This window comes from Amphiura filiformis, chromosome 2 (genome assembly GCF_039555335.1).
Source record: "Amphiura filiformis chromosome 2, Afil_fr2py, whole genome shotgun sequence".
NCBI classification, from domain to species: domain Eukaryota; kingdom Metazoa; phylum Echinodermata; class Ophiuroidea; order Amphilepidida; family Amphiuridae; genus Amphiura; species Amphiura filiformis.
The window spans coordinates 63,207,554-63,225,955 of record NC_092629.1 but is presented as its reverse complement, the minus strand read 5'-3'; the positions used below and the strand labels follow the sequence as shown (position 1 = coordinate 63,225,955).

The 18,402-nt window shown below is 38.1% G+C and overlaps 1 protein-coding gene across 1 annotated transcript in view; it reads right to left on the bottom strand.

Moving 5' to 3' along the window:
* Window positions 1-14,934, bottom strand: part of LOC140146518 (uncharacterized) — a 66,588-nt gene extending 51,654 nt beyond the window's left edge. Inside the window, exons 1-3 of the mRNA XM_072168393.1 lie at window positions 14,779-14,934; window positions 10,533-10,747; window positions 7,740-8,292 (exon numbers count right to left, since the gene is read on the bottom strand). Coding sequence (XP_072024494.1) covers window positions 7,740-8,292; window positions 10,533-10,747; window positions 14,779-14,923 — 913 coding nt within the window. The 5' untranslated portion in view covers window positions 14,924-14,934. The remainder of the gene's footprint in view (window positions 1-7,739; window positions 8,293-10,532; window positions 10,748-14,778) is intronic.
* Window positions 14,935-18,402: the final 3,468 nt, after the last annotated feature.

Sequence of the window (18,402 nt, the reverse complement as noted above, 5' to 3'; positions counted from 1 at the left end):
TTTTCGTTATAAATCATTTTTTTTTTTTTTTTTTAATTATTATCAATTTCTTTTTTTTTTCCTTTATTTATTTGCTTTTATTTAATTATTTATCTATTTTCCCCTATTTTTCATTTCATTTATTTATTATTATTATTATTTATTTCGTTCTTACCTTTATTTTGCCCCCTTTTCTGAATTCTAACACCCATTCCCTATTTCCGGACCTATTTTCCCCATTTATTAATTTACGTTCTTGTGCTTTTTCTCCATCTTAAGAAACCAACATCTTATTTGATTTCAGCATGACCTTGAACTGAGATGACCAACAAAAATTGCATCTGTCAATAATTTGTGTTCCATTTCCTGACCTCACTCCCGATCAGGCGGGATTTTGCTTAAATGTATTATGCAATCCTATTCATATTCACCGCGTTTCCTAAAAAAAACCCCGATCTATATTCATGTATTTATTTTTAATGACCTTGAACAGCCATCAGACCAAGGTATTCAATACTACGTCACACCAAATTATGTAAGCCCCGCCTCACTGAGCAACTAGGGTCACCCACATGTTGGAGGGCAAACATCAAACTGCTTGCATGAACGCGATCTAGCTGTGTTTTTAATGCAATGTCTAAAGTAAATTGTGTTGTGATAATTTAACTCGCCGAAATTCGTGAAATTTTCAATCAGTTTTTCTTATTTGTTAGAAAAACCATGTATCAATTATAACAAGTAACGAAAAACCCACTACGGATGAAATAACAATTTTGATTTACAATTTGGGGATGACGACGGAAATCTAGAAAGCATAACCCGGAAGTTTTGTGACAACAACAAACTCGTATCCCAGCGAATCGTCAAAATTTACATCAATATTTTCGCCCAAATTGGTGAATTATGTAACTACTATAGCTCGATAGTCAAATTTATTGATCAAATTTTATTACGGTACATTAAACCTAAACAACCTCAATTATAATCGTGTCAAAGATTCTATGCCTGTTTCATTCATAAAAAGAGCGATCACATGATCTCAACCTCGATTTCAGTAAATTGATTCACTGGATTTTAATAAACAATTATTCGCATGGCTAAATATGAAGTCGGTTTTCACCGGGGCTTTTGATTAATGTATACAGACCCATTTAACAGCTTAGATTAATTATATCAACACATCAAATTCCCATCAAATCACCGCATCTAATTCATAATCATGTCTACTATAATTTTCTCACCCTTGTTTTCCAAGTATCGCCATGATTACGTTTGTCCAATCTCGGCGTCTGAATACAAGATGGCGCCTTTTCTTGTCACTTCACCGCTGACGATACGACAAATCCACGATGATAAATACTAGATTGTCAACTTGTTAAAACCCGAAGTCACGGCACTGTTTAGTCAACCACCATGAATAAATGTCGATTTTACAACATCACTTTTTACGTCCATAGCGACTAATGTGAAGAATATTGACTTTTCGTACATCTTTCAACCCATTGTACACGATGGATACCGTCGGAAGTTCAAGTTCTATTTCGGTTCGCAATATTTTACGGGTTATATCCTTCTTTATTTTGCGAAATTAATACACGATATCCCAATCGTTATTTCCAATTTCTGTCTCCAAAACACTTGGTGACGTGCCGTAGGCTTCCTTCAAAGTTAAGTTTATCTCAATTTTAAAATTTTCCTGACCTCTTCGGATGGTATCGAAACAGCTTATGAATTTTCCCGGCAACAATTTCTGGGAAAACAGCCACGCCCCCAGAACCGCTGCCTATGATTGGCTACTGGCACGCGACTCGACACAGGCATGGATGCACAACAGGTGTCGGACTGATGTCACAACACGCATGGCACCACCTTTTATTGATCTACAGGACAATGAAACCCTTTTCAACAAAACCCAGGGCTTATTACGCCAATGACAATTTTGGTTTTGATTGAAGTTTGCTCAATCAAAACCCGATTGTGCTGCTACCATTCGCACTGACACATGTGAACTCACCATTAATTGCGTCATCTCCCATTCTACCATTAAGAAATCTTAGATCAAAATTCTTACACATATCTACTAGTTTATAACCATTGTTATTTACCTTAACATCACAGTTCTTACGTGTACAATTTAAACCAAGAGTTTCTAGATTCTCTAAAGTATCAAGATTTTACGGTTAACAAAAGATAAATCAATGTCGTTAACATGATCCTCAACATTAATAAAGTCCTCAAGTGATCCTGTTCTTGCGTTAAAGTCACCAAGTAGAATTATTGGTAAATCATAATTGCTGTTAAGATCAATTAAATCCAGCTGAACATTTTCAAAAATATCACAATCATAATGAATAGAACCCTCATGTGGAATATAAGCTGCACCAATCAAGCATTCAAAACCGAGTAATTCTTTTTCAATTTTAAACCACATAATTGAGTCAGAGTTTGTAGGTTTATCAAATACATTGACAAGATGAAAAATGCTAGATTTTACAAATATGCCAATACCATGTGTTCCTCCATATTTGAGTGAATCTTTGCTTTTCATCGGAATAAACTTATAACCTGCAATATTGATATCATCATAATTTGATGCACTTATTTTAGTTTCTGTTACACAAATACAATCAAAATCTTTCACAGTTTCTTCCAGAATACCAAGTTGCAGTTTACTTCTTAGTCCGCACACATTAATTGTTGCAATATTAAATCCTGGTAACGAGGCTTTAGGTGAAATACAGTAGTTATGATCAATATGATTATTCAAGTTAATTCCAGTTTTGCAGTTGTTTATATCATTGGAGTCATTTAATGCATTGCTGCCATTGTTATTGTTACTGATATTTACATTTTCAAGATGAGAGTCAAAGGGGCCGTGCCTGTCCTATATTGCGTATTCCTGTAGACCCAGCTTCTCAAGGTTCAGCTCATCCACACCCAACTTGAACAAATCATCTGGTGATTCAAGGATAACATGTTTCCCATTTGCAAGATTGCAATGGATCTTCCCATTTGCACTATTCACACGTTGAACTCCAGGCACACTCTTAGCATAGGCTAGTAATCTTGCTCTAAGTGGGGTAAGATCATCATTGAGATAGATCTTCCCTTTGTACAAGGGATTGTCTTTAAGTTTTTTCCTGCTTTGCATGAGCTTATCCTTTGATCTTCTTGAGATGAACTTAAACAGAACAGGACGAGCCTTGTCACCACCTGGTTTGCCCACTCTGTGGGCTACGGAGATATCTTCCTTCTTAATCTGTACGTCAATAGCATTACCAATGTCAATAAGCTCATCAATTAACTTATCTTCATTGTCACCAACTTCACCTTTAATACCTGCAACACGGATGGTCTCGCGGCGTGAATACTGTTCAAGTTTATCATAGTTATAGTGGCTGAGTAGAGAGAGACGTTGAAACTTCTCTTCCTTAGCTTCTTCTCTCTTTTGATTCTCCTCGAAAGCATGCTTAGTGGCTTGGTTGACTGCCTCGGCCACCGATGCAACTATTACTGGTACCAGTTTGTTCAATACACTTGACACAATATCCTCGATGTTGCTGTTATTACTGTTACTACCACGCTTTGGTTTGTGACTGCCTGTCGAATTCTGCGACTCTGCCATGCTCGGCATGATTTTGGAAATTGTCTCTTTTACAATATCCTCGAGGCTTTCAACTTTCCCTGTGTCACACTCTAAAGGAGTATCCATCCCCTGAAGCTCTAAGATAGAGTTGTTTAAATCTGATCTAAATCGTTTTTGGCCATATAACTTGACAGGAGTAGATGTCCGTTTGGCCTTTGCCGCCATTGCCGCTGCTGAAGACTAGCAAGTTTCATGCCCATACGAGCAATTTTATAAATTTGACCTTATATGACCCCTGGGTGACCCCGAAATGACCTTCTAAAAATTGGCTCCAAATGTTGACTGTACCTACCAAGTTTCAGGCCCATACAACCAATTTTATTAATTTGACCTTAGATGACCCCTGGTGACCCCGGATGACCCCAAAATGACTTTCCAAAAAATTGACTCTAAATGTTGACTGTACCCACCAAGTTTCATGCCCATAAGACAATATTTAGTAATTTGACCTTAGATGACCCCTGGGTGACCCCGGATGACCACCGAAATGACCTTCCAAAAATTTGGCTCTATATGTTGACTGTACCCACCAATTTTCATGCCCATACGACCAATTTTATTAATTTGACCTTAGATGCCCCCTGGGTGACCCCGGATGACCCCAAAATGACCTTCTAAAAATAAAAAATTGACTCTAAATGTTGACTGTATCCACCAAGTTTCATGCCCATAAGACAATATTTAGTAATTTGACCTTAGATGACCCCTGGGTGACCCTGGATGACCCCAAAATGACCTTCCAAAAATTTGGCTCTAAATGTTGACTGTACCCACCAAGTTTCATGCCCATACAACAGTTTTTAATAATTTGATCTTAAATGACCTTTGACCTCAGTATATGACCTTGAACCCCACCCAAATAAAAGTAGCCAGAGTTTTTGACCATGACCCACCTATCCTGAAAATTTGAAGTCAATCCGCCCATCCATGCCCGAGATACAGCCTCCGGACGGACGGAAGCTCGGACATTGCAAAAACACACTACGGACGGACGGAAGCTCGGACATTGCTTGTTTGTTTGTTTACCCAGGTTGGTCCGTGAGGAACACATGCTAATCCATGGAAAACCATGGACCGTTCCAAGCTCATACAAATGCACAAGCCTGGATAGCCAGTGTAGGCTAATATATGCATGCTGGCCTAGATAGCTTTGATAAACAAAGCAAGAAATGGAAGAAAATAGCTAGGAAAAAGGGAGAAGGCCACTCCCAAACACAATTGTACCATTTTACTCTTAGCCCTTACTTCCGTGAGAAAGGAAACTCCCTGCAAAAACAGTATGCCTTAAAAGGGGCATAAAAAGGGATTGTTTCTGGTCAAATTTTGTCCTCAATTTTGCATGAAAAATGGGGTAAATTGGGGGTAAATTTGATGAAAAATCATTGCAAAAAGGGGTCTTTGAAAGATTTGGTAACTCTCATGGTTGTCAAATTGTGTGTTGAGTTGGGGGTATGTGGTGGTATAGGGAGTCCAGGGTCTCTGGTTTCAATTGTGTGGTTCCACAAGACTTTTTGAAATAAATCAAAAATGTTTCACGAAATGTAAAAAGTTATTTGCAGCATTATTTGTGACGTGTCATGTCAAAAGGAGACACTTTTGGGCAGGTTATCAATTTTGAGGTTTTTACATATCTTAAATATCTAGATATTTTGCTCCACAATGCCGTTTACCCCAATGAAATCGAACATTCCTAAGCGAAGATATTGAGTTCGTAAGTTATGGTATTATAAAATTTGAAATAGAGATATCGACCTTTAAAAAATATTATTGACAATGTTTAGAGTAGGAATTACCTAGAAAACTGTCTCAAAAAAATACAAGTTGCCAGTTATATTCCGGTCTGAAACTATCAGACAATATTTTAAACATTAATAACATCACAAATTCCCAACAAACCCAAATTGTGAAAAAATCTTGCCCGGGCAGATTTTTGGCTATTTCTCCATTTACGATCCTGCCCAAAAGTGTCTCCTTTTGACATGACACGTCACATTTGTTTTACACATGTATAGACCTACTCTCTAAATGTAAAAGAGTGAAAAACCACTCTAAAAGAGTGAAATCTCACTCCAAAAAAAGAGCTGCCAGGGAGACCCATCTTTTAGAGTGAAGTTTGCTCTCAAAAAAGAGTGAAAAAATTCACTCCGGAAAAGAGTGAATCAGAAAAGAGCATTTATTTATTTATTTAGGCCTATTTTATATACAAGAATATCATAGCAGTTCATAACAACTACTATGTGCTTCAAATTGTTGTAAGGCTAGGCCCCAGGCTAGGGTAGGGCCCGATCTAGGAATGTTGAACTGCATGGTCTAAAGCTTAAGCACCGGTACATACGCAATGTGTCGAATTCAGTGTGGGATGAATGATGAAAAACTATGAATTTAGTGAAGCTAATAGTCAAACTGTTCAACGGTAAGTACACTTAGGTGTAGGACATAATACTTGGCATTTACCATGTTTATAGACCACAGTCTGGAGAAGCGGTTAAGCGTGAAGCGGCGTAAGGCCAAAAAAAAAAAAAAGGTTCGTCTCAAAACTGACGCGCACGTTTGTAAAATCCCACAGATTTGACAAAAAACAAATGCGGAAATTTTTTTTATTTCAAAAAAAAAAATTTTTTTTAGTTTTTTAGGCAAAATTACTGCAAAAATTTGATTTTTTTTCTCAAAATACCATGAAAAAAAGTCGGGAATAAAAAACAAAAAAAAAAAAAAAAATTGCATTTCGCATTTGTTTTTAAATTTCTCGTGAGCTTTGAGACAAACCTTTTTTTTTTGGCCTAACCTACATGTACATATGCGTTCATGTATACCGGCAACTGGGCCAGTAACAAACTGCACACATATGGACATATGACTTACTGCTGCCGTTGTCTCCACGGTTGTTTGATGTATATAGAATTGGCTTCATTATTAAGCAAATGCAAACTATAGGTGGCGCTATTTATCCTAAATCATATTTCGTAATTTGCAAGGGGTAGGTAATCAATACTGCCATTAAAACAGATGGAATAGGTGAAACAAGCAACAAAGAAATTTTATAAACATATTTCATCAAAAAATAATACTAGGAATTATTTGTATTAAAGCTTGAAAGAGTAATTTGCAATAACTAAATAGCGCCACCAATCTTGTCATAAAATATACATGATATTTTGTTTGAAAAACTAATAAATGATCACATCAAACAACTGTGTCTCCAGACCAAGTGTATACTTGCTACGAGTTATGACCTACACATAAATGTAATCACTATTGAGTATGCCATCTATTCCTTCATCAAATCCGCTTTCTTTTTGCCATTCATTCACACACTGTTCGCCATCTTGTTACACAAGTTCAACAAATATCGGCCAATTTTCGGCGCTTCTGATTGGCTGACAGTTTACTCCAAGAAAGAGTGAGATTTTGAGCCACTCTGTGAGCGAGTGAGGCTCACTCGAAATCGCAAGTGAAATATGTGTACTGTTTTCACTCTTTTAGAGCTAAAACCCACTCTATTAGAGCTAACTTAAATTCACTCTGAAATTCAGAGTGGGTTTTCACTCTTTTACATTTAGAGAGTATAAATAGCAGCACTCAGTCACAATGGTTCATTATGTAAAAAGAGGCTGAAATAGTTGCATCTATAGGAGTCAACTCTCAAATAATACAGTATTTAGCCAGGCCTATATTCATGTGTTTGTTAAGAATGGACTCAGGTGCAACTTTTAAAACAGCTTTTTTTGCATAATGAAACATTATGAATGAATGCATGATGTATGATGCTATAAATTTGTAAAATATATAATTTTAACATTTCATAAAAAAAAATTCAATTCATTTCAAATAATGTTGGGGGAACTAATAGAGATAGACAGACAGTCATACATACAGATATACCAGAAAGGTCAAAGCCAATGTCATTTTGGGGTCATTCAGGGTCATCCGGGTCAAATTGCCATAGATTGTTGCAGATTCATAAAATTGTGTGATATCGACCACAGATGCGAGACCAAAAATTTCAAGGTCATTTTTGATTTATTTCAAAAAGTGTTGGGGAGAACTTATAGAGATAAACAGACAGTCGAGCAAACAAACATATTCAGAAAGTTCCACAAACAGAGTCACATACCTAAACTTGTATATCCAGAGCCCTTGTCCCACAGCTCTATGAACTGCTCTGCTTTCACCAAACTGACTTCGTTGATAACTAACTCTACATTCTTTCTGTTCGGACAATGGTTTGGTGCTTTAGGCGATATGTGCGCTGCATCCCAACTAACACTGCCTGATGACCCTACACATCGGTTTACACTCTCGTCTCTGTTACTAGGTGATGTTAAAAATGGCTCCACACCTGGTTCCACTCCAGGTGTCAGCATTTCAACAATTGATGGTGGTAATGCTCGCCCTAAATTGTGTGGGTTACGATACGCAATGCCATCGATGAGTCCTTCGTTAGTAACCGGCATATTGAAGTAGAACAACGAGGGCGGTCCGACGTGAAGTGAGATAACATTGGACGCATCTCTGATGTAGTTTGAGTATCGTGGGAATGGTGTCATATCAGGGCGGGGTGATATCAGACCTTGGTAGCCAATGAGGAAGAGCCCATTTGAGTCTGTTCGGTAGCCGTCTATTCGGTAAATTCTGTATGCTGTTTCTTGGCGACCTCGCCAAAATACCTGATCAAAGAAAACAAATTGTATGAGGTAATAATTTATTATATTGAGTCCACACCACAAAATGTACTATTCTACTTGCAACCCACACTCCCCCTGTGCAAGATTTAGCTGGTCTTCAACAGAGGGAGTATGAGTTTCAAATAGAATCAACAATTAGGAAATTAGACAAATGCACTCCAGTTGTGTAAGGTATAGGTAAAGGCATATACTGGAGGAGTACGTGCTTCAAAATAATTAACCATATAGACAAGGCATATGTGACCATCCACCACAACTGAGCCCGGATGTCGCCAGTGCCACTATTGAGATATGCTCCATTGAACTTAACAATAAACAATAGGAAACAAAGGATTTATTGACTGTTTTATTGATTTTTCACTACTTAAATGTCAAGTACTATAGACATGATATACATCATTTTAAAGCTAATTTCAAGCAGAATATTTTGGTTGAATATCTCAAAAATGATGATTGGCGACTTCAGGGCTTAGTTGTGCTGGATGGTCACATATAGCCAATTCCATTAAATTTTACAAAACAAACTTCTCCTGTAGAAGAATTCTCTTAAATCTCCCACATGGGGTGTGTGCATTTCAAATGGAATAGCTCAATAATATTATTACACCCTGTGCTCTCCTACTAAAAAAGGTTTCAGCTACTTTTAACAATACAAACTATCGGTCCACTTTTCCTATTCTACTCCGTATTAAACCAGATGACCTCTACAAACCCCTGCGTGATACGCTATAGGACCAGCAACAGCCGTCGCCGGTTTAGTGTTAAAATCGGGAAAATTGTAATAGTCACAATTTATGCTAAGGTGTATATGGATTTCATATACATTTGTACACTTTGTGTATTTTTTTCGTGAATTTTGATGGCTGTTATACACACCGCCCGATTTTTTGTGTATAAAAAATACGACAAAATCACCCATACCACAAAACACGTGACCTTGCAAAGGACTGAGCTAGTCTCGCAATGCACAGCAGGTCTCTGCAGAAAAACTGCCCTGGAAAAGTACTGTAGCGTCGCAGCAAATATGCTAAGGGTGTCTGAACCTAGTTAACGGTTTATATTAACTAAATTTACCCTAGTTTACTTCAACAAGTAAACTATAAGACCCGACCATCAGTTTCAAATTGATATCGGTCAGATATTTCAGTAAGTTTTCAGGTCAAAATTTCTCTGCATATCTTATCAGGTCACGTTCACTCAAGGTTATGGAACGCTGTTCTCCACATAGGATATTTTGGTTGGTTGCAGTTTTCAGCGGGTATGATTTTATATTTTTTTACTACGTGGCATGATTTTATATGCTGCTTTTTTGTTTACTTTAATAAATATAATGATTACTCTTACTTATATTTGTCTTTGGATGAACTACAGAAAACATATCAGTTACTACACTTTACATTTCAGCGCATAAAAACTATATATTTGTCTACTCTTTGTTATACCATGGTATCGGAAATTAGAAATTTGGGTTCATGTAATATTTTATTTTGGAGAGTGTACAGTTTGTAAGTTGCAGGGTATGTGAAGGGTTGTTCCAGTATACAAGAGACAGGTCAATTCAATCTTTTTACTGTGCGGCGCATAGGCGCGACCTTTGTCCCACCAAACGTCTATTAATTTGGGTTAATCGCGACCTTCCATGATATACCAGGTTCAACAGCAACAATAACCGAAGGACGACCTTGCTACCATTTACCATCCATTCAGACTGTACCATTATTCACACGAGTAGGTGGCCGCACAGTAAAAAGATTGAATTGACCTGTCTCTTGTATACTGGAACAACCCTTCACATACCCTGCAACTTACAAACTGTACACTCTCCAAAATAAAATATTACATGAACCCAAATTTCTAATTTCCCTGTGGTTTGTATTTTTATTCATGCTCTATAACATGTAAACAATAAACCACTTGACATGTGACATCATTGCCCGGCAATATGTGTGTGAATTATGACAATTTCCATTGTTCTTTGCCCTGCAGTGTCTGTACGTACCGTAGTTTGCTCAGGGCATGTGAATCTTATTGCCCACCACATTTCATATATAACAAGAAAGCCACTGAACAGTGTAGCAGTTTGTTCAAGCATATCGATAGACCAGTCCCTCACCTTTGTTGATAAATAATGATGTCAAGTGGTCTAAAAGTACCCTCCTTTCCCTGCATTCTAACAAAATACAAACAAACAGACAGACACTAACAACAAATTACCTACATACCAGATTAAGATTATTTAGTGGAAAAGCAGCCACCCCATTACTAGACAGCTCCACAAACTCTCCAACATCCTCAGCCAGCGATTGAACATTGACCTCATTGATGACCACAGGGAGCACAGGGCAAAGGTTATCTGAGCCTGGTGATGACTGGCCAATTGTGAACCCAAGTTGTTCTGATGCTTGATGAGAGAAACAGCGAAGGATAGATCTGTCTTCTGCAAATAATAATAAAATGGACTAAAATTTGAAAAATATGAAAGAATCAACACTCTTAAATCATTTTTTCAAACTAGAGATAAAGACCATGCAAACAATTTTGATGCCTCAGAACATGATGTCATAATGTATTTACTAAAAATACCAAACCCTAACCTGGGATCCAAATCTACTGCTGATCTATTTTTGATAGAATTTTCTATTGTAAGACTGCTACATATTAAAAACATCCACAGACTTATTTTTGATAGAATTTTCTATTGTAAGACTGCTACATATTAAAAACATCCACAGACTTATTTTTGATATAATTTTCTATTGTAAGACTGCTACATATTAAAAACACAGACAGGAACTTGCACCATGTTTTCACAGACCACCACACATATAGTTTATTCTTGCTATTATATAAATTCTGAAAATCCTATTGCAATAGGACAAAATTCCATTGCATTACAATTAGTCACATTTTGTGAACCATTTTGCCGCAAATTATGTAACAGACAATTCAGGGCCGTAGCAAGGTTGTAAAATGTGGGGAGGCCATGACAAATGTGGGGCGGCCAAAATACAAAAGATATAAAGAAAATCATAACAAATTTCTCAAAAAGTGGGGCGGCCATGGCATCCCCGGCCGCCCCGCTTGCTACGGCCCTGAGACGGTTAGACCTGAGATGAAAATACCAACAGTAGGGATGACCACTGTTAATACAGTTTCCACTAGAACGATTTTTCATTTACTGTGTGCGTGCACTCACACACGTATTGTCTATGGAGAAAGTGATCGATACAAGAAATCCCAGGCCTGTTAAATGGCGCACATACTTGTTTTGATCCAAATGTGGGCCTATATCAGGGTGTTTCAAGAAATTCCTGATTCCACAACATTAACCAAACTTTTTCCTGTTTGGTCAGTAAATAGAGAGGACCTTCCTTCATGAAGCGATCAACTTTTTTAATGAAAAATTTAATGAGATGAGAACTACAACAGGTTGAAGTGACACCATTCCGTGCATCAGGTGTTCAAACGCAATTATCTCCGAATTTGGAGTGAATCAGACAAGCAAACTTACATACTCATAAAATTTAACTATTTTTGAAGACAAAATGTGCAGGATGTTAAGAAATTTAAGAATGTTTAAGCCTACGCATGCCCATCTCAAATCTTTTACTTCCCGTGCACTACTCACTACCTAGTCTGTGTTACAGACCGTGTACCTATATCCATAGGGAGAGAAACTACTGGGAACCACACACTCGGAAACCATAGTGGGCACATGCACACACAGTGTATTGCTCAATGTAGTAAAGATAACCTTTGAGTTGGAGCAAATTTCTCAAAATTGGTAGTGATTAATGTTACCAAACTTATGCCATGATGAAATATAATAATTTTTGAAGATAAAATGTGCTGACCTTAAAAGATTGAACAATGTTTAAGACTACCGCTATTCATTTGAAATAATGCACTTATTGTTCATCTCCTCTATGGAGATATTTTCCATGGCGGCCATCTATGATCATGCTTGAGGTTTCACCAAACAAACCATGGGTTTTGAGGTCTTATATTTTTTGTTGTATGTCAACAAAATCGATTAAATTTTCAGGATGATCTTATTTTCATGTTGTTATAAGCAAATATAATGTTCCAGATAACGCTAGTTAATAAATACATTAAGAAAAAGTACCTTAAAGTTGCACTTTCTGTTAGTATTCCTTTTTGGACTTTAACTTTTAACATGTTCTAGCAGCCCTATATAAAACTGTGACACTCGAAAGGCCATATCTCTGGAATGAAACGTCCGATTAAGATTATTTAAACGCCAAAATGTTTCTTTCATCAATTCCAAGCCAATAAGTTAGGTCTGAATCAATTTAAATGTACTTCAATTTTTAGTGGACATGCCTACCAACAGGGATCGAAAGCATGGCCCAATTCACCTGTGTGCAATGAGCCAGGTCTGTTAATGTTACGGCTTTATGTGCATGCTCAGATCGAAACAAACTTGACATGTTGAACAAACTTGATCCAAGCGAAGTCATTTTAAATGTCGCGCCAGTCTGGACTGCTCATGCACATTAGATACAATTAGTTATTGAAGCAGAAAATTGGGTTGATTGATCTGAGCATGCCAATAAAGCCGTAACAGACCTGGCTTCTGATCCCTGTTGGTATTTTTGTCTCAGGTTAGACTGAATACTGTAAAGAAAAATGTTTTTGCAGAATTAAATTTTTGCAATTTGAAAAGAACCCTACTAATTGCGTCATGCATATAATAATTGTTCGAAATTGTCACAAAGTTTGCAAACATTTTGTATAATTATGTATTTCATTTACATAATTATAGCATAGGCTCTGTGCTTGATTCTGATACCTGTATGATGATCCAAGATATTCCAACAATAGTACTTGCTTGCTGCTCACATCGCTGGCTATTGGGTAGTTCTATAATGTAGTGGCGTATGCAGGAATTTTTCAAAGGGAGTGTGATGATGGAAACCTTTGTGAGAAGCAGGGGGATGAATTGAAAACTAGTGCTTGGGTAAAAGTTGGAAATCGAAGTGTGCGAGCTTCATGGTGTGGGGTCCAGGGGCCCGCTTAAAAGCCCTGGTTATAAGGTAAATATCATCTGAAGCAATAAGCTTGTGTACTTGCACCATGTTTTGACAGAAAAACAATTTGCAAATGGTTTTCAGCTGATGTGCATTCCTTTACTTAAATGATAGGATCAATTCAAGGCGTGGGGTCCAGGGCCTAGGGGTCCAGGGAGCTACAGACCCAACAATATAGGCAAAAGGTATAAGACAAGGCGGTTCTCGAACCACGAGTCTCGCCTGCTTTCGTGACCGCCTGCTTTTCCGATTACTTTTGGTAGAGGTAAATGAATTTGGCGGTTATCGGCTGGGCACGATTATCTGGCTGATGGTGACTGTACCCACAAAGTTTCATGCCCATGCAACAGTTTTTACTAATTTGACTTCAGATTACCCCTGGACTCGAAATGACCTTCCCAAAATTTGGCTTTAAATGTTGACTGTACCCACCAAGTGTCATGCCCATACGACAGTTTTTACTCATTTGACCTCAGATGACCCCTGGTGACCCAGAAATGACCTTCCAAAAATTTGGCTTTAAATGTTGACTGTACCCACCAAGTTTCATGCCCATATGACAGGTTTTACTAATTTGACCCCAGATGACCCCCGGTGACCTCGAAATGACCTTCCAAAAATTTGGCTTTAAATGTTGACTGTACCCACCAAGTTTCATGCCCATCCGACAGTTTTTACTAATTTGACCTCAGGTGACCCCTAGTGACCTCAAAATGACCTTCCAAAAATTAAGCTTTAAATGTTGACTGCACCCACCAAATTTCATGCCCATATGACAGTTTTTACTAATTTGACCTCAGATGACCCCTGGTGACTCCGAAATGAATTGCCTTTAAATGTTGACTGTACCCACCAAGTTTCATGCCCATCCGACAGTTTTTACTAATTTGACCTCAGATGACCCCTGGTGACCTCGAAATGACCTTCCAAAAATGTGGCTTTAAATGTTGACTGTACCCACCAAGTTTCATGCCAATACGACAGTGTTTAATAATTTGACCTCAGATGACCCCTGGTGACCTTGAAATGACCTTCCACAAATTTGGCTTTAAATGTTGACTGCACGCACCAAGTTTCATGCCCATACGACAGTTTTTACTAATTTGACCTCAGATGAACCCTAGATGACCTCAGTGACCTTGACCCACTAACCAATACAAACAGGTTCTGTCTCGGGTCAAGATGCACCCACCAACCAAGTTTGAGGAACGTGCGACCCCTAGTCTCCGAGAAAATAGGCGGAAGGCAAACTTTAACCAAAACTTTAACCAAATTTGTCACATACACACACACACCCCGACACACCCCCACACATACATACACACATACGGAAAAGTGATTATATAGTCTCCTGCCTTATCAGGCGAGACAAAAATGAAAGGGCAGCTTGAAGCCCTGTTAATAGTCTTAAGCTTACCTGTTATATTCTCAGTGTTGACTTGCGATTGACCCCGAGCCAGTATCTCCACCAACTCCAGATCAAAGTCTTGAGAGTTCCCAAAGACCATCGTATCAATAAGCCCAACCCTAGTAGCTGATGTACCTGTGGTAAAGGTCATCATGTCTTCTGTAGGAACCTGCAACAGTTTGCACGAATAAGGCATGAAAAATAATTTAAACTGCAATTTCTAACACTCATCATGCCATCAAATAAATGGATCTCTTGCATGCTGTGGTGTAAATTAATTTAAGTCATAATGTACGATCTTATAATATGAGTTTGGTTAATTTTTTTCAAACCTGATTTTTTGGCATATTTGTAATGTTTACACATGTCACAACTTGCACATAAATGGAATCAGCCACATTTGTTGTGTTTGTAGGTAAACAGAGCAAAGTTCGACATAAAATCATAAATGATAATTCAAGAATTATGACTTTATGTCCTCCTATAGAACTGCATGTTATTGTCAAGGGCCAAAATAACACTTTACCAAACGTCGGCTTGTGCTGTCTCTTCTCAATTCTTCTTCTTCTTCTGGCAACCTCGTGACATTTTGCGTGACTTGCCCACGTTTCGCCCTAGCTCTCTTCTGCTTCGACAGATTTCCACCCTACTTGAGCCAAATGACCACTGGACTAGGCCAAACCTTCCATTTGACTTTGACCTTGCTGTGACCTTTGACCTAGCTATAATGGTCAAAAATGTGATTTCACAAAAATGCTACTCCTTCCACAAATTTCATGCGATGAGGACATGGTTATATCATGTGACTCGACTTTTAGTCGGTGTCTATAGGGTGTGCTCAGATAAGGGGTCAAAGGTCATTAAGGGGTCATTTCCGGTCAAAGTCTAAAAAATATTCAAAAAATCACTGTCTTTACAAATTACATAGCAGATTGTCGCCATTAGCACACATGCATTGCTACTAGCCAGGGTCTTTAGGATGCCTACAGTTTTGGGGTCAAAGGTCATTAAGGGGTTACAAAAACCAAAATTATCAAAAATTTTCAAAAATTTTTATCTCAAAATGTAAACAGACCAGAATAATATAACCAACGTACATTAATTAGTGTTACCTGATGTATGCACGGTATTTTTTATTTTGGGGGTCAAAGGTCATTAAGGGTCACTTCCTGTTTTTAGCTAGATAACTTCAAGAATTTTTATCTCAACAACTGAACATAGTAGAATTTTCTAATTAAAACTGGAACAATGCATTTTGTCGGAGTACATAAGGTTTTTTTCCATTGAGGTCAAAGGTCATTAAGGGGGTCAAAAGGTCAATCAAAAATTTTAAAAAATCAAAATCCATGTTTAAGTTCGATTAAGCTGAAATTCACCAGGAATATTTCTTATGACATCCTAAGCACAATGCAAGAGCAGTTGACCCCATCCGTAACCCAGGGGTCAAGTTATAGGGGTCAAATTGCGGCTTGTATTCAGGGTCTGTTGACTCTAGTTTCCCTCCTGTTTCTCCCCATTTTCCCCTTCTGTTTTTCTTCTCTTTTTTTTCATTTTGCTTTTCACCTTTCCACATTTTTTCTTCTCAGACAACCCTTGTTTACCAAAAGTAATAAATTTTATTTAATTAATGACGACACAGCATTCTGTCATCCCTGTCTAGCCCCGCTCCAAAGGTTTGACCTGGTTGTTAAACCGGCGCAGGCCAGATGTCAGAACTGCAAATCAAATGCAGCAAGGTAGAGGTTGTAATATCGTGGACATAGCTACATATACCTTGCTGTGTATAGTGAACAGAGCACGTGTATTTTGCTCACTGGCAATTGATACAAACAGAAGGTATCAATAAATGGGACAGTATGAATGGATCATTGTCGAAGTTTATGTTGTGATGAAGTTTGGAAGTCAACATGTGCGATGATGCCGAGTATTAGGGAACAAACCAAAAGATCAATGACGTCCTATAAACGAGTTTCGTTTAGGGGTGAGGGGGTAAAAATACTCGATTACGTTTGTACAAAACCATCGGTCTGAAGAATGTGTCATTATTATTATTATGTCAAAATTTTCAACATTTCATTATTACGTTTCTGGCAGGGACGGAGGGGGTCGGCTGAGAAATGAAACTAGTTACGTTTATAGGACGTCATCGATCTTTTGGTTTGTTCCTTATATGTTTACAGGGGTTTTAACAACATGGTGTAATGGCTTAACTTGGTCAGTTGTATTTGTAGTTGATGTTCCTACAGAGCTGAATAGATTTCGGGGTCATCCAAGGTCACCCAGGGTTCATCTGAGGTCAAATGACTAAAAACTGTCATATGGGCACGAAACTTGGTGGGTATAGTCGACACTTAAGAGTAAAATTTTTGGACGGTCATTTCGGGGTCATCCGAGGTCACCCAGGGGCATCTGAGGTCAAATTACTAAAACTGTTATATGGGCACGAAACTTGGTGGGTATAGTCAACATTTAGAGTCAAATTATTGGAAGGTCATTTCGTGTCATCCAAGGTCACCCAGGGTCATCTGATGTCAAATTACTAAAACTGACATAACAGCATGAAATTTGGTGAGTACAGTCAACATTAAGAGTCAAATGTTTGGAAGGTCATTTTGGGTGTACTCCCCGATCACTTAGGGGTCCTCTGAGGTCAAATGACTAAAATCTGTCGTATGGGCATGAAACTTGGTGGGTACAGTCAACATTGCTAGGAAACTGTCTATACATACAAAAACTTCCAACACACGGCTCGGGTTGTTTTGGTAAAGCAATACCAACACCTGTTGTGAACTCGACACCACGAGGGGATATCCCATATCCCAACCCGTGCTCTGGGCATCTTGTAAAACATAAACATTACACAGCCGTGCGGCCTATTACATTTCCATATAATTTCCTTCTTTAATCACCCCACACTCCCCATCCACCATCCAGGCTTCGCCCATACAGGGTTCTGAAAAGAAACTCACATCTAAACACAACCACTACCATACCATCACCCAACAACCTTAAACCGCGCAACCCGAGAACCGCTCTAGTTATTACTAGTATTATTTCAGCATTTTGAGTATATAATGACAAATTTAAAATTTCAAGGAAATCGTACATTTTAAAAGCCTTTAAAACATGTGGAGTAGCCAGGATTTTTCCAGGCGCAGGGGGAGGGGGGTGTGGAAAAGCTGATTTTCAGGGGGGCACACGTTGACAAAATTGGTCAAAATGACCTATAAATATAGGAGTTTGGACGGTGATAGAATCATTGAGGATTGGTATACTTGTCTCGAGAATTGCAATTCCTATCAATTCCCACTGAATTCCATTGAAAACTTAAATCCCAAAGTTTTACAATGCTTGGTGATGATAGCTATTTGGAATTACAGCTGCTAGCATACTGTAACCCATCTAGTGGTGAGGGGAGCAGAGGATGATTTAAGGAAGCCCCATCTGTAAAAGTGTTATCACGCGAGTTTCAACTGCCACTTAACTTCTCAAATCCCAGTCTGCATGTGCAAAAGGTGTTGTTTTAGAATTGCCCGTGTGTCATTATTACTTGGTCGATTTCAGATCTAAAGTGATGTATGCATGAATGATAATTCACACCTTCTGTAGATAACATAAAATGTGAAATCGACT